The sequence below is a fragment of the Gymnogyps californianus genome, chromosome 12 (genome assembly GCF_018139145.2).
Source record: "Gymnogyps californianus isolate 813 chromosome 12, ASM1813914v2, whole genome shotgun sequence".
Lineage (NCBI taxonomy): Eukaryota > Metazoa > Chordata > Aves > Accipitriformes > Cathartidae > Gymnogyps > Gymnogyps californianus.
In genome coordinates, this window is record NC_059482.1 from 17,629,117 (window position 1) to 17,654,390 (window position 25,274).

Here is a 25,274-nt window from a genome sequence, read left to right on the forward strand (position 1 = left end):
CCCCCTCTATCATGTCCTACTTTTATGATAAAATAACAATCAGACAACTCAGGATCAGCCCGAGTCAGAGTTGGGGGCTTATAGACGGGAAGCCCATGGCAGTAACTGCGTTTACATCTGAAACTCAAAGACACAAAGAAAACCACAATTTGTGCTTATTTGCATCTCTGAACACTACTGCTGAGAGACAGGTTCGCTATCCTGTTCCTGCAGATAAATGTAACACGGGGTACCACGAATGCTTTGTAACTCTACCACCTGCTTTCTCTCTCTGAAGTCGTAGAAACCTCAGAGAAGTCGTACGCGACTCTTCAGCAGTGCATCTTGATGGATACAAGAGCTGATCACACTCTCGGTTCCGATCAGTACCTGTTTACCCAGTATGTTTGACAAAAATCCAAAAAGTTTAATAAATTTTCCAAGAAAGTGTCTGCATAAGGAAACATTTCTGGTTTTTCTATCAAAGACTTATGGCTCATCAGTTTTACTGAAATGTGTTTATTCTATAGCAAGATAAAAGCATTTATTTTAGATAAGCAAAATACAAACAACTTAATTGCTGCTATCATAACTCATAAAAAAGTATAAAACAGCATAAAAACACAATAAGCAATGTAGCAATTAATAATTCATGTTACCAGTGTTTACATTAAAGCCTCATTTATGAAAACTTTACAACACATGATATGAAAACTTACAACTTTTAAAGAAAATATTTACATTGATTATTCGGTTGTGGAGTTTCATTTAAATATTCTACTGGTTTTACAGCGTATTAAAAACTCTTGCATTTTTCATCTTAGCTTTCTGTAATAAGTTTTAAGTGCATTTCCCTTTTAAAAATACAGTGTATTAAATCTGAAACTCATCACTTCGACACAGAATATAATATTCACCTTTGTTCTGTAATTGGAATTAACGTAAGAGGGTAAATGTCAATATATATTTTCTTACAAACTATGGTAGGTTTAGTTGGAGAAACGAAGTGAAAGGTTGGGTCAAACATTTAAGTTCAGTAACTTGCTTTTGTTTTTCTGAAGACGTTTAGGAGAGAAAAAATTAAGAGCTTTGGCAAAAATCTGTGATTTACTCTATTTTTTCATGACAAAAAATGCCATCAACTAACTCATGTCATACAAGTATGATTGTATGAAATCCAATCATCATTTTACAGGTAGTTAAAACTGTGCTTTAAGGGCTTCATGAGTTCATACTGCCTTGAAGTGCATTATTCACTTTTAGAGAAAGAAGGGTTATATCTTATAACTCTGAAAGGCCATTTTGCAGTCATAAGGTCCAGGTATTTATTAGGCCATTTGATTCACATATTGTAGGTAAAGCTTAAATAAATTAAAAAGGCATCACATGAAAAAGAGCACAGCTTTTTTTTTTTTTTTTTTAAAACAAAATGATTTATAGTCAGCTAAAAGATGATACACAGCTACATTGTAGTTCTTTATTGCCTATCTAATAGACACTTTAGAGGATCATTTGATCTGTTATGCATCCCTGCATAACTACCATCAACAATTTACAGTTTTCAGCCAAATATAGTTTACCCCTACCCCCTCCATCAACACAAAGCCATGCTGCAAGATGATTTATCTTCAGAAAATACTGACCTGCGATAATACTTGAGTCTGTGTCTGAGACTGTATTTGTGACTGGTGCTGCTGAGGTGCTGGCTGAGGGCTCCCAATGGCAGGGATGGGAGAGGTGATCTGAGAGGCTACCGGAGAATGCTGCTGAGGAGAAGGCTGTGACTGGTGTTGCATATGCTGCATTTGCTGCTGCTGCATTTGCTGAAGCTGTATGTGCTGCAGTTGCTGTTGCATTTGCTGTTGATTAATTTGCTGCTGAAGATGCTGCTGCTGCTGCTGCAAATGTTGTTGCATGTGGTGCTGAAAATGCTGCTGTTGCATTTGTTGTTGTATTTGCTGATGCATTTGATGCTGATGTAGTTGCTGCTGTTGCATCTGCTGCATCTGTTGCTGCTGGAGCTGCTGTATCTGGTGCTGCTGGCTTTGCATTGAGGGACTTACTTGAGATGAAGATGGCGTCGCCACCATATTTGTTCCCATAGCGCTTATCAATGGAGCTGCAATGTTTGTTGGCATGTTTGATGCAATGGTAACAGAAGCTACAATCTGATTCATCGGCAGTCTCATGGTTAAAGGTTTTGGAGCAATTGCTCTGGGAAGGGACTGTTGAAGAGTCTGAGGAGATGCCGATACTGTTGCGTGTTGAGAAAGAGAAGTATTCAGAATAAGGGAGGAAGACAAATTTGTGGATGCCAATGTTTGCTGAACAGAACGAATTGTCTGGGCCTCAGCAGATTCTGCAGCAGCCTGTGTTTGGAAAAGAAATTCATTGTATTTTTAACAGAAAAAACATTGTTACTGTTTACATGGAAATAAAAGTCACAGCTACTCAGGGAGACTTTCATCTTTTGTTTTCTATCAGAAAAGATCAATCAGCAGTCTGAAAAAGATCACTGATCCACCGATCCATTACATCACCTCTTCATCTGTCTCTGTATACAGTCCCTCCAGTTCTTTCTTGGACAAAAAACTAACTTGTGCCCTTGTTCAACACCAGAAAGTCACAGATGTCACGTACATTTTGTGGCTGAAAGAGCTAAAAAGGTCCCAACACTTTCTATATGTTTTCAAAATAACCCTGTTCTTTGGGAGACAAATCTGAGCAGAGGCGTATACCCCCGCACCAGTTATCATGGCACAAGAGTAGTGTACAAACAACAAGACTTCTCACACAGCTTTCTTAATTTGCTTGTTGTAGTTCTTCGCATCTAAGGCATCAAGACCTAGGTATCTACAACAGAGAAAAGTCTAACTGTCAAGGCATGCAACGGAATACACTGGAAGGGGTACAGCTGCATCAGCGGGGTGCCCTGCTTAGGGAATCCTGCCTGCTTCCAGTGTCCTGGAGGTTTCTGATGAGACACATCTGCGGCAAAACTACAGTCCAAAGAGGCCTACTGCAATAAATGAGGTGTTCTGGTACCTTTGAAGGCACAGTTTCACTAGGTATATTTAAAAATATTGTGTAAGCTTACATTAGATATATTTAAGCACCAAAGGTAGGATTCATCTTTCATAGTTTTACACATCTGCATTGTACACGACATGTAAAATAGTTGCCTAGAATCCCTATATAAAGACAATGGAGAGAAAAAGTCTCTTCCAGCATAATTAACTGATGTTTTAGACATTTACCTCAGAATGTGTCAAATTGTGCTGCAGAAGTGTCTATTCCATCCCTACTCTCAGCAACCATCTTGGATGAAAAAGCTACAGCAAGGATGTCTTAAGTTAGAGGAGATGAGATGAATACTGGACTTAGAGAGCAATTTCCACTCGCAGTCTTCCCACAAGTTACTTGCAGCCCAGGTCCCACGGATTTTGGGAGAAAATATGATTTCTGATGTTTTTGAAAAGGGAGCTTAGGACTGACAAAATAAATTCCCTCAAAGGTTTTTAGAATTCCAGCTGCCATTGAACTTAGCATTGTGATACTAAAGGCCTTGAGAATATTATCTAAGTCCTAGAGACAACAGAAAAATGCAGCTTCTCAACACAAGGAGAAGAAATCTTCCAGCTTTCCAGAATGCATGTGTATAATTTCTGCTGTTGTATTTTTAACCATTAATTAAAATACCCAGCAACTTTCTGTGTGATTTACTAATGTTCTGTAGTTGTATAATCAAATGAATATTCTCAGGAGTTAGATATCATCACTTTCTTCTGTTGCTTTCTTGTGATTGAAGATATTTTTGTGATTGATCTTTATGAAATGTTATTAGAAAAATAACCACCTTGATTAATTTTTACCCATATTTTAGATGGCCATAAGCATATTTCCATTTATGGTATTCAGATGCAACAGATCTACCACCAGTATAGCGCTGCCAGTTAGAAAGGTAAATTCTCAAATAAGACAGCAGAGCTTTGTTTTCTTCACGAGTTTTATTTTAACTCAGGATCTGCTAAAATACTCCATGTGGCTCACTGCCAGCTAGTCCATTTGTAAGTACTCTCCAAATTCAGAGCCACCACACATTTTTTTCCCCTCACCTGCAAGAAATACTTAAGCTTTGTCATACAATAACTGCTCTCCAGCTCCACGCAAAGCAAGTCTGTCTTTCGAGAAGTAGCACTTGAGGAAAAACAAAACTCTGCAAATAGCTTGCAAATATTAATGTCAAAAGGTCAGTACATTTTTCATGACTGAATTTTACTTTTGTAGTGAAGTGCGTTATTTTGCCTCCATAGATAAAGGAAGATGTACATTTACAAAGTTATTGTTTGGTAATCATTACTGTGCCATTAGAGGGATGAAATTTTTTTTGCAGAGACTAAGCAGGGTTCAAGCAGCAGCACATCATCTTCTAGAGCTGTATTACAGAAATCCTAGGATCCTACTTTTATTTTGCTTAACACCCCACCCCCAATATTTAAACACCATTGCCAAAAGCTAACTTGCATTACACTGAAGGCATTATTAGGCTTACCTTAGAAACAAGGCTCGCTCTATAGGCAGCAAGTGCCTTTAGGTATTCCTTTTTGGCAGCTTCCGTTTTTCTTTTATATACCTATTAAAAGAGACCACAATTTCACCAGCTTCAATTATTAAGACGTTTTTGCCAGAATCTTCTCAAAATCACTTGCAAAGAAACAAAAAACACAGACCAAAAAACCTGAAAACACTCTACTGTTAGATGTGCTTTTTCTTCCCTGAAAGATCTAAATCTTCTTGCAGGTGGTTACAGATTTTCAGGTCTACTCACTGGACTTGCACCACAATTTATATTGATTTATCATGAATAAAAAAAGCTGCCAGAGCAGCCAACTGTTTGACAAGACTACCTATGCACAGTTTACCTCCCCAGGAAATGATATTTTAATGACTCTAAGTAACAGGGATGTTAGAACACTGAGTATTTCAGATGCTAAAAAGCATCTGCAGTAGTATAAAATAGTAAAAAATGCCTATGCAATACTTTTTTTAAACAAATATTCAAACTATGTATTAAAAAAAAAATCTTTATAACTTTAGAAAAGGTGGCTCACTAAGCTTGGACAATTCACTTTCCCCAAAGCCAGTATGAGAGAATCCCATTGAGTTAAACAAGAACAGTTAGGCAAAAATGAATTAATCGGTATTTTTAATCATCAGTAAATTTAAAGTTCACCTTTAAATCATGTTCACCATCATCTGTTAGATCAGACTAAAAGTTTCCAAATGTATTTCACAAACAAGTATCATTCATATCTTGCCAGGAGGTGTCCTATACAGCAATCTACTGTTCCATCGCAGCTTCCATTAACTGTTACTGGGAGCTGCACACAGTATCAACAGGCAAACAGCCTCAAAGGATTTTTTTTTTTTCTCCTTCAACCCATGCGTAGGAGTTACATGTGTATAGAAAGAAGAATAACCCTCAAGGAAGAACAAAACTCATCATTCTGTACCAAGTTTGAGTTGGAGATAACATTTCACACATGACATTGTAATGAGGCACAGAGGATTGGCTTCAAAGGTTGGAAATCAACACGCTTTGTAACAAATTCATAAGGCAGATCAAAGGAAAAATGTGCTGTACCTTCCCTTTTTCTCTTCTACCTTCTGATTAACAGGAAACAAGAGCTTTGAAATAGGAATCATCAAAAGATGGTCTTAACAGGACTCTAGGACAATATCACCTGAGCTTTTTTACAAACTGCCCTTTAAAATTTAAAGACAAATACAGCTATTTAATACTGCATACTGGTTCTTATAACAAAATGCTTTTAGATGCCAGCTCTTTAGCAAGTTCAAAAATCAGCGTAGCTCTACAGAGTAAGAGGTTTGCTTCAGCAAGTAGTGTGGTCCACTCAGAGCAGAGGTAGCAGGATTTTTTTACAAGGATTACTATTTTACTTCTTGTGAGACAACCTGCATCAATTTTTTACCTGTTTTTGTTCTTCTCCTAAACTGTCCCACATAGATGCCACTATTTTTGAAACCTCTCCAAATGTAGCATTCGGGTTCTGCCCTTTAATTGCAGCTTGTGTATCCCTGAAGAAAAGGGCATATGCTGACACTGGCTTTTGTGGCTCATTGGGATCTTTCTTTTTCTTCTTCTTTGGAGTCTTGGGCTTCTTGCCAGAATCCGGGGCAGCTCTTTTTTCTCCAGTAGCCTAAGAAACAGTAATAACAAGAACAGCCAATATATGCATGAAATAAGTCAGATTAATTCCTAAAAACTATTGACAGTCTAGCTTAATAATATATGGATAAAGCTACTACGTAAGCAACATTTGGAGAGTTCGGTTGTGCAAGCCTTTCTCCCACCAAATAGTACTTAGTCCCAGCTTAATCTCATCAGATCTACTGGAACTAAACGCATGAATAGTTACTACTCATTGTAAGCATGGCTCAGAGAGTCAAATCCTACGAGCTTGACCTGAAAAAGTACACCCCAATGCTAATTTGCATTAAAAAAATTAAGATTTAATCTATGTATATTTTGAATAGGCGATCTATGTTTTTCCATGAAGATGTAATTTCAGCACTAGAGACTCAAAAGACACGAGCTTGGCGGCACCTCCTGAGTCCCAGAGTTAGCCTGTCAACGCAGGCACGGGTCAGGGGTTAAAAAGCCCACCCTTCAGGCAAAAAGCAGTAGCAACTCTGCAGTTTCTATCCACCTGCAGCGAACGCCCACTGCGTCCACCACCCACCTCCACCGCTCCTCGTGCAGGGTCAGGTGCCTGAGCAGCAGCGCTGGAGGCTCTGGGTGGCTGCCAGGCACCGGCCCCGCACCGACGTCTGCCTCTTGCCTCTGGGCTGGGGAACCCCCCGAGCAGCACGCCCAGGAGTGCAGGTAACCCCGGGCGCGCCCCCACCCTCTCTTGTTGAACTACGCACAGGTTATTGCAGCAAGGGCATAAAGCGGCTCTAAATATACCTCTATGATAGTCATTTTACTCTGATATTGTGAGGATCCCGTACAATGATCTTTCCATGTCTACAAGTTCCATTAATTTAATGAGAAAACTTTTCATGGAACAGTTTAAATTAGGCCCTTCAAATATACTGCTATAATAACATTTGTGCTTTATTTTGTTAAAATTTCCTTTTGTAACAGACTTATTTAAAGCAAAATGTGAATTAACTAAACTTTCAGTTAGAAGAAAGCCTATTTTATTTCTATCTAAATGCATCTGTTTTACATGACACCAGAGAATACCGAAATGACAAAACTGTCCAAAGCTGACGAGTACAGAGATTCACCAGATCTATAGAATCCGAAACAAATTATGAACATATTAGACTACATATATATGTATATTCTTATGTTATTATGGAGGTGTTAAGGAAACTTCTTAAGTAAAGAAGCTAAACAGCAAATGAATCATATACCACTATACTGGAACATTTCTATTTTATATGACCACATTGCAGCTGAGACGATACCACCACATTCATGAAAATATAGCATATAGACATGTAAAGCTTACTCACTACAGTGCATGGAATAACTTACTCGATTTGATTCATCTGCATCTTCTTCATTTATAGAGCTGGATGGGGAAGGAGTGGCTGATTTACTTGCAGGAGGGGAGGGAGAAGTGTGTGGCAAATTAGTGCCTCCTAAATTTAGCCCCAGCTGCGCACTTAGCTGAGACTGGTTAATGGTGGTTAGCTGAGAAGGAGGCATAATTCCCGAATGAGCAGCATCAGTCATATGGACAATAGATCTCATAATCAGAGAGTGATCCTGGCGATACTGGGAAACCTGTGTGTGACACTGATCCTAAAAGAGATTGAAACATTATTTAGTCATTAGCAGTTACCATATAGCATTATCAGGTAAAGTTATTTTCACAGGCTTACAGAACTGACACTGTCAACTTGCAGTCTGTTTCGTTTCTTTTTAATGAATCAAACGCATTTCTAATAAATTAAAGGCGGCAACAGTTACCACACTTGCCCCAGACTTCACTTCTCCTCCACTTGTGGGTGGGGTTTTTTTGTGGAATAAGAATTGCATTTCCCCATTTTTAAACATTTCTTCTCTTGATGCAGTGTGAAATACCCACATAAACAACAGGCAAACAGGCTGACTGATGATACAGGGAAAACATTGCAACTGAGAAGACACAAACTGCTGTCGAATGCAGAAAGTACACAAAACCAGGGCGGAGGGGGCACATAGAGAGAGAGAGAAAAGCATCTTAAAGCATCTTCCTTTACTGACATTCAATTATTCTTAGCTGTTACTAGTAGTACATAAACAATCCTGTCTGAGTGGGACTTTAAAGTTGTTTTAAACAAAGAACACTGCCCTGCCAGGTCTCCAGTGCAGACACTGCAGCACGCTGGAGAACCGTTCAAGTAATCCTAATCACTCCTAAAAATCCTTGTTCGCAAGTACCACACAAAACTACACATTTTTATCTTTAATCCAACAATCAAACACATGTGGAAGTAGCAAGCTATGTACCAATCACCGACATTATTTTTCTTGTACTTCATGTCTCGGAAACTCAAGTGCTTGCATGGTTTTGTTTCCACTGTTTCTTGAGGGCACAAACTATGTCTCCTTCTACATCTGCACAACACTTACCACATTTGTAAATAAAAAGAAGCAAGACCCTTAAGGTAAAGTCAACTGGAATCTGCCTATGAACAACTCAATTTTCTTATTTTTAACCACTCACGGATCAATACACAACGAAGGAACATTTAAACAGAAAAGAAGATTTTTTAAAACAGTTAATAAGTGAAGAGAATAAACAGCTCACAAATTGATTCAGCAACCTGATTAATCTATAGCCATTGTTTGAACAGACAGAAACATGAGAAATAAATTAGATTTTGAAAACTCTTTCATTATTAATAACCTACATCACAATTAGTAGCAGGTGCAATGATCCTTAATGAAATGAGACAGAACAAACCAGCAATGCTGGGAGCCCAGCGTACAGTCCACGGGACTTCCACAACGGAGTCTGACTTTCCCAGTGCTCTCTTATTAAGTGTGGATAAGCCCAAACCAGTTTTCAAAAATCTGTGTCAGCATGGAGGTAAGCTTAGGCCAAGTGACTTTCCTCTTGCTTTTTACAACTCTTCCCTCATCAGAAGCAGTGGTTCTGTGCTCCTGAAAGCCTTTTCTTGGATGGGACAAGTGCAGCCGTACAGAGAAGCAATACATGTGTTAGAGAAGATGCACACCCTGCCTCATCTATCTTATGTGCAAGTGCTGCAGCACACTGCTTCCCTAGAGCAAAAAATCATATTAATTCTGAATTTGCCATTCATGTGTCTTTCTGCTAAACCTATACGAAAAAAAGAAATCCTTCTTAGCATAAAAGTACATGTAGCGTTGCACCTGGATCCGGTATAGATGAAGTTAACCCCACAAGCTCATGATCCACATCCTACACGCTAGGTCTCACCCTCATTTTCCCCATGCTTGGTTCATCATCCATACCGCACCACGCTGCTTTTCCTACTTCTTAAATTCTTTTAATATTTTCAGTAAAGGAGTGTAGCTCCTTAGAGATGAATGCATGTGCCACAAGTGGAGCACTTGATACAGAAAGATCAAAACGTTAGACTTACTGGCTGAAATGCCCATTTGCTTTAGGGCACCTTTCTGTGAAAATTTACTACCGTTAACTATAGGGTCATTTTGATTGTGACTTTTATTGGCAGTGGCATCTGGAAGTCATTCAAAGTCTTTTGTAAAAGGATATCACTTTCTGCATATTACTCCATTCATTTTAGTTTACAGACATTACTTTATTGCATGCATGAAGAAAAACTCTGCTGGCAAAGCAAAGGTGGAGATCACCAGAATGATCTTCTCTCATAGAAATTAACTTTCTTCACTATTTTGCAGGCAGTACTTTCTTGGAGGTGTTCTACACCTAAAAGGCTAGCTTTTGTTCTCTCTTTATTGTTACACAATACAGGCCTTTCTGGCCTTTACACTGAGGCAACAAAATGTGATGACATGGGTTACAAACCATTTACTCCAAGTCTTGTCATTTCGGTTGCATCTATGATTTTATTGAGACTAAATTCTCTTGACTTGCACTGACCCAGAATCTAATTTTATACACAAGCCCATGAATTCTTAACTGTCCCTTTTTCTGACAGTTTGATGCTTGTGTGGTTTTTTTACATCCACTTATTTAATTCCAGTCTTTCTTCTTTGTATCTTCTCCTAATTTTTTTAAGCTTTTTTTTTTTTTTAAATCTTAAAAACTTCAGTAAAAGCTAGAAGTGGAAACAACAATATTTTGTAACTGGCTATCTAGCACCAAACAGATAAGACATGTTATATAAAAGAAAATATTTTGTATCATTTCCAATCTCTTCTCATTTACATCATATCTGCATATGATAACGACAAACAATATATTTTCTGCACTTCGAATTTAAGTTATATGGCTAATTGATATTAAAAAAATCACAAAGAAAGGAATGGGAATTTAATTTTTTACTTTGTGGTACAGTGTTGTGGGCATCAACAACCTATGGTTTCTATAGAATAGCTTTCAGACAGGGAACCATAAACCATTTTTTATGTTTGTACAGTGGTTTGGCAAGTAGCAAGAAGGTAGGGGAGCTAGTCAATAGCAACGTTAAAGTCCACAGCATTTGTATATAGCTCCTGAGCAAACAAAATCTTCTAAGGAGGAATCTATAATCAAGAAAACAAAATTTCATCTTAGCTCTTATTTTTTCCTTTATACTACAAAGCCCAATACTGAACCAAAAAGATCAGTAGCATTTCATTATGCATGAAATGTTTATCAAAGAAACGTTTAACAATGAAAATCATCTTATATCAGGAGCACGCATGGAAATACAAGTGCACTAAAACATCCACATGACATCCTAATTACATTACTACATGAAAACTGAGAAGCTCATGTATTCAAAATAATCCACTGAGAATACTGTGAAAATTTTAGAGACTATCACAAGCTCTTTTACATCAACTTAACTAGAAGTAAAAGTGATACACAAATATTATAAGCATTCAGGATTTTTGTAACATTATGCAAAAATGACAGATTAGTTCTGACAAAAATTCATTTAACTTCTCAAGCGGACAGAATCAAGTTTTTATTGAGCCTGATCTGCTTTACAGTCTTGGATTGAAGCTAGGCAAAATTTGGTGATTTTAACACAAGTCAGGCAAAACTCAACCACTGGTTTACTCAGCATGACAATCAAACAAGGACATAACGTGTGAAACGGAAAACCAAGGAAATAACTTGCGTGACTCCTCTGCAGACTGAAATGACTTTGTCTCAGATCTCTCTATTGCTATCCTACATGAGTGCTACAAAAAACCTAAGGTATAGAGACATTTACTGAGGGTAATGCCAGCCACCTCTCTGGTCTCTTCAATTACACACAAGGATAAAAAAAGCAAAATATAGTCCAAAATGTTTCCCCCTTCTCAAAACAACTGTATGGTGACTCTATCTGGGCATATTGGCTTTCTGTCACCACTCTCTTGCACAGCTCCTATAGCACACATTATAAAGACATCCAGCATTTGATGCATAGAAGGCCTCATCAAAGGAACCATAGGGGTATCCGTCCATCAAACCACCCTACTCTCGACTGTTCTAATCTATTTAGACAGTCATGCCAAAGAAGTCATATTTAGTCATATTGCCAAAGGACACACGTCTCACAGCATATGCCAAATATATAGCTTATTTTACTTTGATTTGTAATAGCGTAAGTTCTCAAAAACTGATAAAACACCAATTCCTCAACAGCCACTGGAAAGCAAACAACAGAGTAATGAGACTTAAACAAAAGGAATGTGTGAACTCCCACGCTTTAATTTATACAATATTATCAGAGGTGTTTTTCAACAATTACTGTACCTGAGCCAGCAAAAGCAAAACATACCATTGAGTACTAAGGGAAAAATTAAGGTAATAAAAAATAGTTCATTCTTCTGTTATCAACTCATTAAGCATCCAGTAGTTAGTACAGCTAGTAATACAGCTAGTATTTGACAGATAAATGCATCCAGCCAACTACATCGAGAGATGCCCTGATTTCCACTTACCCTGCATTTTAAGAATCATTTACATACAGTAGTTTTATCCTGGATTTCTACGCTGATATAATTTTAATCTCTAGGAACATTCAACATGATATTTAAATATATAACTAGGAAATTACTTTTTAGAACATTTTGAGTAATATTGAAGTCTCTATTAGAATCCAGTTCTACAGCCTTCAATCAGTTAAATAGGCAACATCTCCAGTAAGACTCTCTCTAGCCATGTGTCATGGTTTGACCCCAGCCAGCAACCAAGCACCACGCAGCCGCTTCCCCCTCCCCCTTCCCGGTGGGGTGAGGAAGAGGAAAGGAAAAAAAAAGTAAAACTTGTGGGTTGAGATAAGAGCAGTTTAATAACTGAAGTAAAAATAAAAATACACTACTAACTAATAATAATAATAATTATAATGAAAAAGAATACAACAACAACAACAACAACAAAAAAGAAGTAAGAGAAGACCAGTGATGCACAATGCAATTGCTCACCACCCGCTGACCGATGCCCCAGCAGCGATCCGCCCCTCCTGGCCAACTCCCCCCAGTTTATATACTGGGCATGACGTTCCATGGTATGGAATACCCTTTGGCTAGTTCGGGTCAGCTGCCCTGGCTCTGCTCCCCCCAGCTCCTTGCACACCTGCTTGCTGGCAGAGCATGGGAAACTGAAAAGTCCTTAACTTCGGATAAGCGCTACTTAGCAACAACTAAAACATCAGCGTGTTATCAACATCATTCTCACACTAAATCCAAACCCCAGCACTGTACCAGCTACTAAGAAGAGAGTTAACTCTGTCCCAGCTGAAACCAGGACACCACGTCAGGACTGAGCCCATGGAAGTGCCTACAGGAAGATGTAGGGCTGGGATCTGACCCTTATACTGCATGAGCTAGTTTTTTTACGGAAAGTGAGAAATCTGCCAACAAAAATAACTATGCAAAACCCAACATTTATGGTTATGCTCACTGTGCCCTGGTTTCAGAAGTTGACTTAAAACATTACATATTCTATTGCCTTGGGAATTTGTCACTGTCAATGTAACATAAGCTGATGTAATATTGTAAAAGATATATTTAAGTTGAAGCAAATGTACTGCGATGTAAAGAGTGAAATCCTCAGTTGTCCCTGTCTATAAATTACTCCCTTTACTTTTGGGCAAGTCAGCATATCTCTAGAAGAAATCCTCAGTACTCTTTTTCTCCACAAGTAAAGTATAGATAAAAGAACCCATTAATCTAAATTTTTACAAGATTGGAATTCACTGCCAATCAAAACAAATCAAACTAACAGGATGCTTTTCTCTGTCAGAGATTAAATCCTTACTTAATAGGATACAAAACAGTTGCACTTGGTACTGCCACCACTGAAGAAGTGTCCTTCCTCTCCCCTCCTCAGATACTGCCATCAGTAATAGATCTGTCAAACTGCAGTTATCAGAAGATCCACAACAAGCAGCAGCTTTTTTTCTCTGACAATGAGAAAACTCCCATGTTTTGCTTCATGTCTCTGTAGAAAAGTAAACCTTACCTAATTTAATTCCCAAATAAAGGCTACAACAAACAGTACATGTCGGTTCGGAAAAAAATTATGTCTGCAGCTGGATCTAAAAGATCAGCTGGTGACAGGAGGCTTATGCACATTCTGCTGCCTGAAGAACATGAAGAATACGCAATTTCTTGGTCTGTGTGCTCCCCCAGTCCCACTACATCAGAAATTACTCTTTTCTGTTCACACAGTGCACGTAAGCCACAGAAAGGACATGAAGAGAAAAAAAAAAAAAAATCCAAAAACAACAAACATGATGGCCCACTGATTTATTCCTCAAAACTGAGCAACTATCTCCTTTTGTTCTGGCAATCTTGGATGCCTCTAGAAATTAATCTCTTGCTATATGATAGAATTTCCCTATACGGCTGCAACCTCCAAGTTAGTTTAACATGTTTTATTGGAATCTTTCTGATTTACTGTCCCTTGCTTTTCTTTGGGGTCTGATCTGCAACCACATTTGCAGTAGCCCCTTGCATGGCTGGTGTTCCTCATACTCCCTCCCTGTGCAGCGCAGAGCTTCCTTCAGAGCAGACAGCTTGACCTGTTGCAGAGGGTGGTAAGAGTGCTGCGAGACCCCCAAATCACAAGTTAAAACCATTTCTTCTATGGTTTTAACAATGGGAACCACATTCGGGGATTAGGCAGTAGGAGCATACCAACACCAGGCAGCGCAGCACCACCTCAGAGATGCGATTCCAAGCAAGAAGGTGCCAAGGGACAGGGCCAACCAGCCTGGGCACCTGCCAGACCAACGCTGCTCCCGGTCCCAGGACTAGGCGCCTCTGCAACACTGCTCTGTGGCCTCGACTCCTACCAGCTCATTCACAGCATGCTCAGCTATCTCTAACAAAATGCTGCATTACATGGTGAAGAAATACTAAAAGCTCACAGCTAGGCCAAAATCACACAAATACCAAACTAAAAGACAAAGATTTTTCTCTGAAACACTTATATTTCTTACCCAAGATGCCCCACCACCCTGGCATGGCGCGTTTGCTGTTTGGGAACTTTGTTCTTACCCATTTACTTTCCTGTGACCCTGTAGGTTCCTCATGCAGTCCCCAAAGTGGGCTGAAGGTGTAATGCTTCTTGGTTGCCTTGGTGGCTATTGGGTCCTTCTGCTCTGGAAAAGCTTCTGGCTCTTGCAGACGGACGGCACCATAGGCTTGCTATAGCCCTCCACCCATCCACAGCGGCTGCTACTGATGCTTTAGCATCACCTAATTCACAACTTCTTTAGAATTTAATTTTTACACCATTTTGTAGAGGCATTTGAAAACAGATTCTCCGCTCTCTTCTCCCCAAACATCTACCATACTTTAAGGCATACTCAATCACACTCCTTTTGGACAAGGTACCCAACAGCACGATCACAATACATGTGTGACTCAGATCACAGATCTGGGCTCTGATCCGATGAGTCTGTTGGCATGAGGAGCTTCTCCCCGAATTAGCAGTACAAGCTTAGGTCTGCTGTATGCAAACAGCGAAGGCACACTGCAAACAAACCCTGGATAGTTAAAATTAAGTCCCAGAATGTCAGATAAATGCTGTTAGCAGTTTTGTTACAACCTCTGCAACTTCAGGTACTTCAGCTACCAAATCAAAGGTAGACTTCAAAGGTCCTTATTATGCAGCAAGCAACACGGGGAGAGACTGCAAGGAAGCATGACAACTAACAAACATTATCAAAGGTAACAAAAATTGCGCAAGGAATTGGGAGGGACAGACTTGGGGGTTACATGGCATTTGTTTGTTTAAAACTTGCTACAAGTGTTGGTAACTATGTTCTGGGGGGGCAGTATTTTTTCCTTGGGTTTTGGGAGGGGGGGGCGTGGGGTTTTTTGCTTGGGTTTTCTTTGTTTGTTGTTGGTTTTTAAAGCACATCAGAAAAGTAGGTCTCATTATCTTTGTATTACCAGAGCCAGGTTTGGGTTTTTTCCCCAGCCACCTGACAACATAGAATAATTTTAAAATGTACAGAGACTTAGCATTTCTTTATAGCTTGAGAACTTGAAGTGGAAGCTGAGTATTGGGTAAGCTGTCCAAGGGGAAACACAGGTGGTAACAGCAGAGAATAGCAGAAATTTCAAAGGAAGTTTTCAAATGACCCAAGAATGAGGGTGGCTGGACCCAACAAAGCTTTGGCCAGGTACAACAGATCCAGACCAGCTGCAGCATCTGCCTCATTTGGCTGGCTTAAGAAAGCAGCACCTGATTTTAGAGTTTAAACTCAGGAGGCAGAATAGTTTAAAGCCATGGCCCAGGCTTAATGGATAGCTAGTGTCCACGGTCATATATGTCCGTGTTCCTTCTGAGCTCAGTTCTTAGGAATATCAGAGATTCAGCTTCTGCTCCAATTCCTGACAGCTTTCCCAGTGGGGTGTATCATTTTCCACATATTCATATGGCACCTCACAATATTTTCTGGAGCTGATGGATCTTGATTTAGGCATTATTAATATAAAACAGTCACAGTCTTTTTTTCCCAGACTGTTCTGCCAATGTTACTGTGTTTCTCTTCTTTCGTGCAGAAGTCCCTCATGTATCTCAATAGGTAATAACATGCTTGCATAATTTTTTAATTTTTTTTTTTTTTTTTTAGCAATACCTGCTAATCAGATAGGTGACTTTGGCAACTGCTGCCACTTTCTTGTGGTTACTATGAGTTGCTATTTCTGAAAAGAACACCAGAATACGTTTCCTTCTCCAGCCATAACAGCTCATTAACAGATGGCCCATTGTGTCTGTATCGATGAGAAAGGAGGGAAGAGCATGTCTCTCAGAAAAGTGACTATATTATCCACACCGAGTATTATAATGTCACTGAGGACATGAAAATCTACACACTATTAAAACCCTATTATTTAGTACATGACCAGGCTAGCACCGTCTTCGTATCATGTTAAAGCCGTACCACGTAGCTTCCGTGCAGAAGCCACTGCTGACTGTTGCCTCCAGGGTTTTCAGCCCATTGTCCACCTTCCCCCGAGGCCCCACACACTGTGCACACACGCTCTCTGAAAGGTAACTAAAGATGCACGACGACATCGTTACACGTAAAATAAAATATTTAACCATACACCAATCAAAAAAAATGACTCTGTAAAGACTTGAAAGTTCATCAGCAAAGCACACAGCTCAGATCTGTGGGCAGAAACCAGACTGTCACCGCGCTGAGCTGATAGCGGGCACCAGAGCTGCAAAATCCAACTCATTCCTAAAGGTCTGATTTTACAAAGCGTCTGCCACCATTTGAAAGGTTCTGTATATGGCCAAATCTCACTGATCTGAGCCACCAGAGCATCATTTAATTTGCTATTACTTAATTTTGAGATTAATTTTTCTTGGTACCACAAATTATTAAAAACAATGGTGATAACAGCTACCATTTCTGCTGGGAAAGTCCAACACAAACCAGACTAACTGTTGATTTAAAACTTGAGTTTAGTAATCCACCATAGCAATCAAAGAAAAAATAGAAGTAAGAAAACTCTGAAGATAATCTCTTTCTAGTAAGAATAGTTGCTACTCCTATAAATGAGTAATTATAACCTTCCGGAATTAGTTGTATGTTTTGTATTAAAGATGACAATAAACATGTTCATAACAATAACAAGAGCTTGTTTTAATAGACCGTTCCAGGCGTTAAACACATTAATGACCCATGAAATAACTGTTTAATCTGCAACACATCAAACAATGTTGTTATAACATTGTATTAATTGAAAACCTACTCCATTCTCTCTAGATAGGAGATTACAGACTGGGTATTAAAAGAGAGATTTACAAATAAGTTTCTTTGTAAAGGAAAATTAAACATAAATTAGAGGCACGCAGTCAGGTGAATAGTGAAATAACTGTCTTTTGCCAATTTTAAAGCAACTTTTTTAGCTTTTATTCTTGCAATCTTCTGTTAATCTATTCATTTAAAGTTAATTAGTAATTTGGGAATTTAAATTACTAAAAAAGATTTACACCTTTAAGTAAAAGGCACCACTGTTCTGAAATGTTAATAATAATTCTGTTGTATGCAGCCTTTAATAAGCTCAAATTTGCAACTCAGCTCTTCAAAGCCACATCATTGAGCTGTTTATTTAAAAAGTGTCTTCTTGAAATAAAGCAACAGTCACCATCATGTCTTTGATTTGAGCACAGTGCCACTCCTAAGTAGTAATGTAATTAAAGATGAGCGTATTCCACCATGAATCAGCCTTATCTGAGCAGAATCCTGAATGCACTGACAGCACTGCAACAATTATAAAATATAAACAGGCTCAAATCTTCATCAAGTAGGAAACACATTTTCTCTAGCAGCATAACTAATATAGGGAGCAATATATGTAAAATTATCAGTTTGTTTTTGTAACATCTGTACTTTTTTGAATAAAAGAAAAAATCAGACTGAAAAAAGACAATTATTTTACTGTCTGTTTCTTAGATATCATAAAGAGAATTTTGAAATTCATCAAAGCTAACCTTCTGTTATGTACAACAGGCTAAGCTGAAAAGAATGTTAACAAGTTCAATTTTCATTCAATCAGCACTACTGCTCTCTGAAATGTTTCATTGCAGGAAAGAAATAAAAATAATCTATATGGTAATTATGAGGATGAATCCCCCAGTAACTTTCAGCTACATGAAAGGTCAGTTCTATTCAAGATATTTTATCAGTCCCCTGCACATACTCCTGTCCTGTCATTTTAAATCTGAACAGCATTTTATTTTCCCATTTACAGCTACCTGCAGAATTAAGTACTTAAGCCAAATAAGAAAAAAAAAAAAAAAAAAAAGAAATGTTGAATGCTGGCAAAGGCTATAATAGCATGGAGATAAATCGTTCAGCTGCTCTCTCTCAAGCCTCTGGGGCTGCAGATTTTTCTTCTCCTGGTGCACTGTGGGTATTCAAAACTTGTTCAACATGATTTCATTTCATTTCAGGCACTGCCTGAGAAAACTAAATTACAGAATCAATCATACAGAAGGTCAGAGTGAGACTTCATTACAAGTATTGCATGCTTGCATGAATATCTTTCATTTATGACTGACCCAATATGTCACAATAGCTGTCTAGTAAAAATAATCCACTTTCTGAAATTGATGTACTACTGATGTCAATGCTACTCAGCAGGCTGGGCAGATTATAGAGAGGTGTTAAAAAAAGGAACCCTCAGGAGCACAAGTTGTAGTTTTATAGAATTGCCACAGTTTGCAGATTAAAATAATTTTTCTATGGGCAGCTCAACAGAAAACAGAGCATTAATATAAAATATTGGGGGTTGATTTTTAATGAGGATATCACTGTTGACTTCTACTTATTTATATTCAAGTATTTATAGGGATAATATTTGCATCATGTAAATCCATGTGTTCTTTGAAGTCAAATGTACATCAACACTCCATTTTTCAGTGACTCATTTTTGAACATTGGGATTTTATTTGCATATTATTAAAATATTAAAATTAATCAAACTGCTTCCATTTTATCTCCTCTTTTTGTTGCTGTTGTCTGTTTTTAAATGTAGAAAAGTGCTGTTAAGTAAGATAAATGTGTTGTGTTTGTTGCCAATAATAATGAAGTTAATCAGCATTGTGACAAATTGTCACTCTTTCCATGGTATGTATATCTTAATAGTATGAACAATTGTTAACTCATCAACATGATCTTTTAATAACTGCTAGGCCACATTTATTCTGAGAATAAATATCTTTCTTGCACCGTGAATGTTTTTTTCAATATAATAATACACAAAGAATATGTTAAAAAGAGGGTTTTTTGGTTGTTTTTTTTTTTTTTGGTTGTTTTTTTTTTGGGGGGTCTTCCTGTGGGAAATATGTGAGATACTTGCAGAAGTATTACGAGGTAGCTAGCCAACTCCATACCCTAGGGGAGACACAGGAAAACCTTGACATAACCTATTTTTAACCGTGCCTCTGGCGATTCTGCATTCAAGTTTATAGGTGAACATGTCAGGTAGTACATAGAAAAAAGCCAAAGACACACAGTATTAATCATAATTCTGTCCAAGTCCATTTTATTTTTTCAACATTTGTGATTTAAAATCTCATGACATTTCTTCAAGGTGAAATTCTTCTACCGGACTTTTCAACAGGGTAGGACTACATTTATCTAAATTAAATATTGCTTACAGTAAAGCTCTCTAATGCTTCACAAGATAACCAATAAACTCAATGCAGTTCATATTAAAAGAATTTAAGTTTGTATTCAGCTAAAGAAGCTTTAGTGATTAGCAATACACTATTAATACAGCCTTTAAATAAGACTATCCTAGTATCGCTGGATAAGAACATTGTTCTGTAAGTGTATACGAACATCATAATTATTTTACAACCCCATCTTTAGTTCTTTCAGATATAGTAAATTCAATTGACCATGAAATGAAATTTCATAGTCAAAATGCCTCCTTTACATTTTTTTTATTGCCGCAATAAAGTTTTTATAGCTCCAAGGCATGGTAATTCATGAAATGTCTAATTTAAAGATGAATTCTAATATCATTAATAAATATTTACCAGTTTAATAAAGTGCACATTTTTCACATAAAATATGATATAATGTTTTCATTTTCTATTTTGAAATACAGATGAACTGCTGGAAAATTTCAGTACTGAAGAGACCTATGTGAGTTCAGGGGAAACCTATGCAAGGACCCTCTGTTAATGTTTTTAAACGTCCTGAAGCTACCCAGCATTTATGAGTAGAAGAGAAAAAGACTACTGACTAAAATACAATGGCAGGGACCACACCATCTCACAGGATAAAACAAATCAAGTGGTTGTGGGGAAGTGTCTGACACACGAACCTCCCTACGTGGCTCCTCCATATCAAATCACGCATCAATTCCTCATCAATTCCCTGCAGCAAAACTACACGCAAGCTCCCAACCCACAGCTCTGAACTGGCAACCGCCCTAGAAAATACCACTAGCCTACTGGGATAAGAAGGCATGAGCTTCTCTAGATCTTCTCTTTGACCTATACGGGAACAAATTCTTACCACTGAAGTCAATGTAAACTACGCCACTAATTTCTACATGGCACAGTCTAGAAAAAAAGGAAAAGATGTAAAGCCTCTCATCCAGTGCAAGAAGAGGTGAGAGAAGAGAGGCCTCTTCTGGTTGAAACTGTTAAGGTGACAGCATTTACTCATGGAAGAATCACATTCAGTGAAAGGATGCAAAATCAAAAGGCAAAACTGGGTCAGGTTACAAATGACTTCATAATATTGAGGGGATACCCATACACGTAAGACAACACTGATCCAGCCCATGATATTTAGTACGCGCTTCTGAGCAAGTTACATTGTATTCAGTGTACACATGCTCCACTACTTCAGTTTGCAGGCATAACATTCCCGACTCTCAGGTTTTATTAATCTGATCTCTCTTTAGTAGTCACCCAACATGTCCAGTGCATACAAAATCCCATGCAAAATAGGATCCGAAATGAAGTATCATATCCTTCAAGGCCTGTTTTAGGCAGTCCCTGCTTTGTATCCATGGAATCACTGAATTCTGTACCTCCTAAGTAGTGAGCAGTTTGTGCTTAATTCTGTATTAGTGCTAGCTACTCTTCATGACCTCCAAGGAAATATTAAAATTTGCAATGAAGCCAGCAGTCTGCATAATTCCAGAGAAATATTTACCGCATGTTGATTTGTAAATGAATTAATTTTTGCTTGCCAGAATAATAAAAAAGAAAAAAAGATTTACATGAAATCATAACATGACACCACGATGACCTTTATTACAGTCCAGCAGTAAATCTGTATTTTCACTAATCAAGTTTAGCAAAAGGTCCTATATAAAACAGCTAATCAGAAAAAATATAGTTGATGTAAAATATCTGTTCAAGCTAAACATTCACCCCGTCTTCAATACGCAATACAGAAACTCATTCTAATTGCAACCACTGAGTTTAAAATGCTAAGTATGATAAACTGACTCACAGCTGTGTCTCAGCACTGTGAGTACGACTGTTACTGCACAAAGCTCAGAGAAACGCAAGCAGGGAGATCCCCCAAAGCTGAAAGGGAAATGCAACAACAAAGTGGAAACTGCCCCCAATACCCTCCCGCTGAAATCACAGCCATACAGCGTGCGTAGATTCTGGAGAAGACTCCATACAGCTTTGGGTTTGATTGTTCTAATTAACAGGAATGATCACTGGAATTAGCCTAACAGTGCCCGTCACTCAGCCCTTCCCCACCCCCGGATTGTCCCTCCCCATTCCGGAGGGCTCGGAAACGGTCCAGGAACAGGAGAACAGGCCCAACCTGCCCCAGCCGCTATGGTCAACAAAAGCACTGGACAGAACAAAGTCTTTTTATGGCCCTGTATTTCTGAGTATGGTCAAGGTAATACATTCCTATCACTTCTATTACGAGTTAAAAAAAAAAAATAAATCAATTTCCATTTATAAAGATTTAACCCATGGAATATACAGAATATAGGGAAATACATGTTTTTTTACTGCTGGCATACTGTGTCTGGCTCCCTTTCTGAGCTACTCTCAATACTGCACTTTCAAAATATCCTGATGGCTGTCAGATGTGGGTCCTATACTTGAAATACAGACAAGCAATTCCTTCTAAATGCTGTAGTTCACCCTGGCCAACACAATGGTCTTTCAACTCTTGATGCCAGTGTCAACTGTATAACACATTTGTGAACTTTAGCAGCACTTGGGATGCACATGGTGCCAATGGATATGGCCTTCCAAGTCCGTTCCAAAATTAAAATTCTGCGTTTAGAAAGCCTGACTGCTTCTTCACAAGAGATCTGTTCACACACAGTATAGCATCACACTGTACATTAACAACCATGTTTATCTTCCTGAATCCACCAATATTAAACCCTTAACCATTTGCCAACTGCCTTAGGGAACTGAATAATAGTATATCATTGTTTGCTGTGTAACACTGACAACACGTCATCATTCATACAGAATACGCCTGCACATGATACAGAACATTGGCAAATGCTTGCTCAGGCTACAATACCAAGAAATCATACAGATCTTCTAAGAGGTCAATTAGAACTGATAGATGACACAAATCTACATCACTATGCTTTGACAGACAATATTAGGCAACAGAAACACACAAAGAACCGGACCTACCATATGCAATCCATTGCTGTGGATGACGCTGTCTTGCTCCACGAGATTCCGGGATATTGTAATAGAGGGAAGATCCAAGCTCTGGGGGGAAACTGAGGTGTAAATTCATTTCCTTGTGCAGGCAGCTGGTCATCAAGGCCCTGAAAGGGCAGCAGTATATCTGCCATCCCCAGTGCAGGGTCTGACTCGGGCGGGGGGGTAATGGGTGGGATTTCGAACTCCTCGTCCCCAAGGCTCGGCGTATGGAACGTCTGCTAGAAAAGGACAGGACAAGGCAAACCACGTTAGGGCACGCCGCTCCCTCAGCAACCGCCTCCGGACCTGCCGTCCAAATCTTGTTTTGTTCTCAAACGCAAACTCCACACGCAACAAAATTTTTAAGTTTCGTATACTGAAAGGGTTTGTGGATCATTCTGATTAAAGATTTAAGTCTCATTATCATATGGTTTTAATGGAGTATCAGTATTAACAGTTTTTTAATGTGTACTTAATTAGCAACATCTGTCTTTGTTGTTCATCTGCATATCAGCTACATTGGATTTGGCTGTATAACAAATTGCCACTTTATTGATATGTTAGTAAAATAGCACAAACAGCTTACATTACTCTCATGCTTCATAAAATACTGACAATTTTGTAGCACACACACAACATTAATTCAGTACTGACCATTTCACATCTTTTGTCTCCTTTTCATCCACTAATAAACATGAAATATTATAATTCTGGTCTTTATTTCTTTTCTTCTCCATCCCAAAAGTACAATGCACCCTTTTAAACAAGGGTTGTAATTTGGAGGAGAGACACATATAAAAGAGTAAGGGTGATTACAGCAGCTTCCAGTGCTTTCTGAAGCAAGCCAGCTTTGTTTGAACAGTAGGTTTGTTATGAACTAAACACCTGTTAAGATGCCTTGAGCAAAACATTTACTGCCAGTTATCTTCAGGGTTTGTGCGTGTTTGTACGTGTGCATGTGTCTGTCAAAGATAATCTTTATTCAAGTAGAGTCTGTATCTGGCTTCAGCATTGCTGACTTTTATTTGGGAAACAAATGAGCTATGCTTATTCAAATTTCTTGCAAGTTAAATGAACTTTCATATATTATTTCAGGTCCACTGCTACTTAATAATAGAAATTCAGTGCTTGAAATTAGGCCATTTTAAATGTACCCAAATCAGGACTGTCTTGATCAAATTGGGCAGTTGGCAATCCTAAAATAGGCACTCTTGTCTTGTTCTGGACATGCAAGGCTGCTCTGGGATTTGTTTGTTTGCATTAGTTCAGGATTCGAGTTGGGGGGGGAAATTGTTTTATGTATTATTTACATTGTTTGAAAAAGTGACTTAATGCCAGTTAATTTAAAAATGGTAAGTTCAGTGAAAGATCTCATTAACTGCTGCAAATTGTCATCCTTCAAACTGTTAATGATGATATAAATTAATAACCGCTTGAGAGAAGACGGAAACTGAAACACAAGAAAAACCTTTGCTTGCATATAGAACCTGTCAGCTGTCATTATTGGTCTCACACCAGAAATGATGAGGTCCCAGATTGCTGCAGTCTGCAGTACCGTCAGAGTCTGCTGAGACTCTACCCATCTCGCTCGAATTGCAAGACTGTAACTTAATTCTGGATGTGAAAGCTGGGCCTGGATTAGGGAGACGTTTGACTTCCCCGCTGCTGTATTACAAAAGGTGTGAATTTTTCTTCCTGTGGCCCCCGTAGTTCGCAAACACAAAGGATGGATTGGCCAGGAGAAGTGGTTGGCTAATGAACATAACCCTATGGCTGCATTTGCAGTTATTTTGGCACTAATGTGGTCTAGTAACAGATGCAACTGTAATTTGTGACTCATTTGCTACCCCATTACTGCTTAATGAAATCTAACATATCACATTAACAATACGGATAAACACTCATTCTTGATATGTGGCATTTGGCTGTTTTCATTACCACTGTAATTAACACTTGAAATATTATTTCAATAAATATTTAAGGTGCTTTAAAATGGGTCGTAGTAATCATGACATAGAGACAGAAAACATAAAGCAAATGCGTGGCTTCTAAGCCCGAATGTGCTCTAGGATTACACTCTTAAGGCATTATTTACAGGAATAAAATGGGCTTCTAGCTCAGCAGTGCTCAGGCCCAAAAATCACAGTGAGAAAGCTACATTCATGTTAATGTAAAAACACTATAATTAAATACATTGTAATGCAGTAATTGCAAAGTTAGGTTCACGCTTTAATGCGAACACTAACACTTAATCATATTTTTATTCCTTGTTCAAGCAAAAGGGTTCAGTGAAATCAGTATTATTATAGTATGTTTGAACCTCTCTTGACATATTTATGAGATACTAGTAATTATAAGAACTGGATCTTTTTTCCCCATCTAACAGAATAACTCTACGACAGCTGTATAAATACATAACACAGCGAGATAATACTACAATATTTCACTTAGAAAAGTAGCATT

General features: G+C 38.3%; 1 protein-coding gene across 1 annotated transcript in view; it reads right to left on the reverse strand.

The window, feature by feature from the left end:
* Positions 1-502: 502 nt before the first annotated feature.
* The window catches only part of TOX3 (TOX high mobility group box family member 3), a 78,893-nt gene continuing 54,121 nt past the window's right edge, over positions 503-25,274 (reverse strand). Inside the window, 6 exon segments of the mRNA XM_050904189.1 lie at positions 503-2,348; positions 4,532-4,612; positions 5,973-6,200; positions 7,550-7,819; positions 22,797-22,879; positions 22,882-23,047. Coding sequence (XP_050760146.1) covers positions 1,608-2,348; positions 4,532-4,612; positions 5,973-6,200; positions 7,550-7,819; positions 22,797-22,879; positions 22,882-23,047 — 1,569 coding nt within the window. The 3' untranslated portion in view covers positions 503-1,607.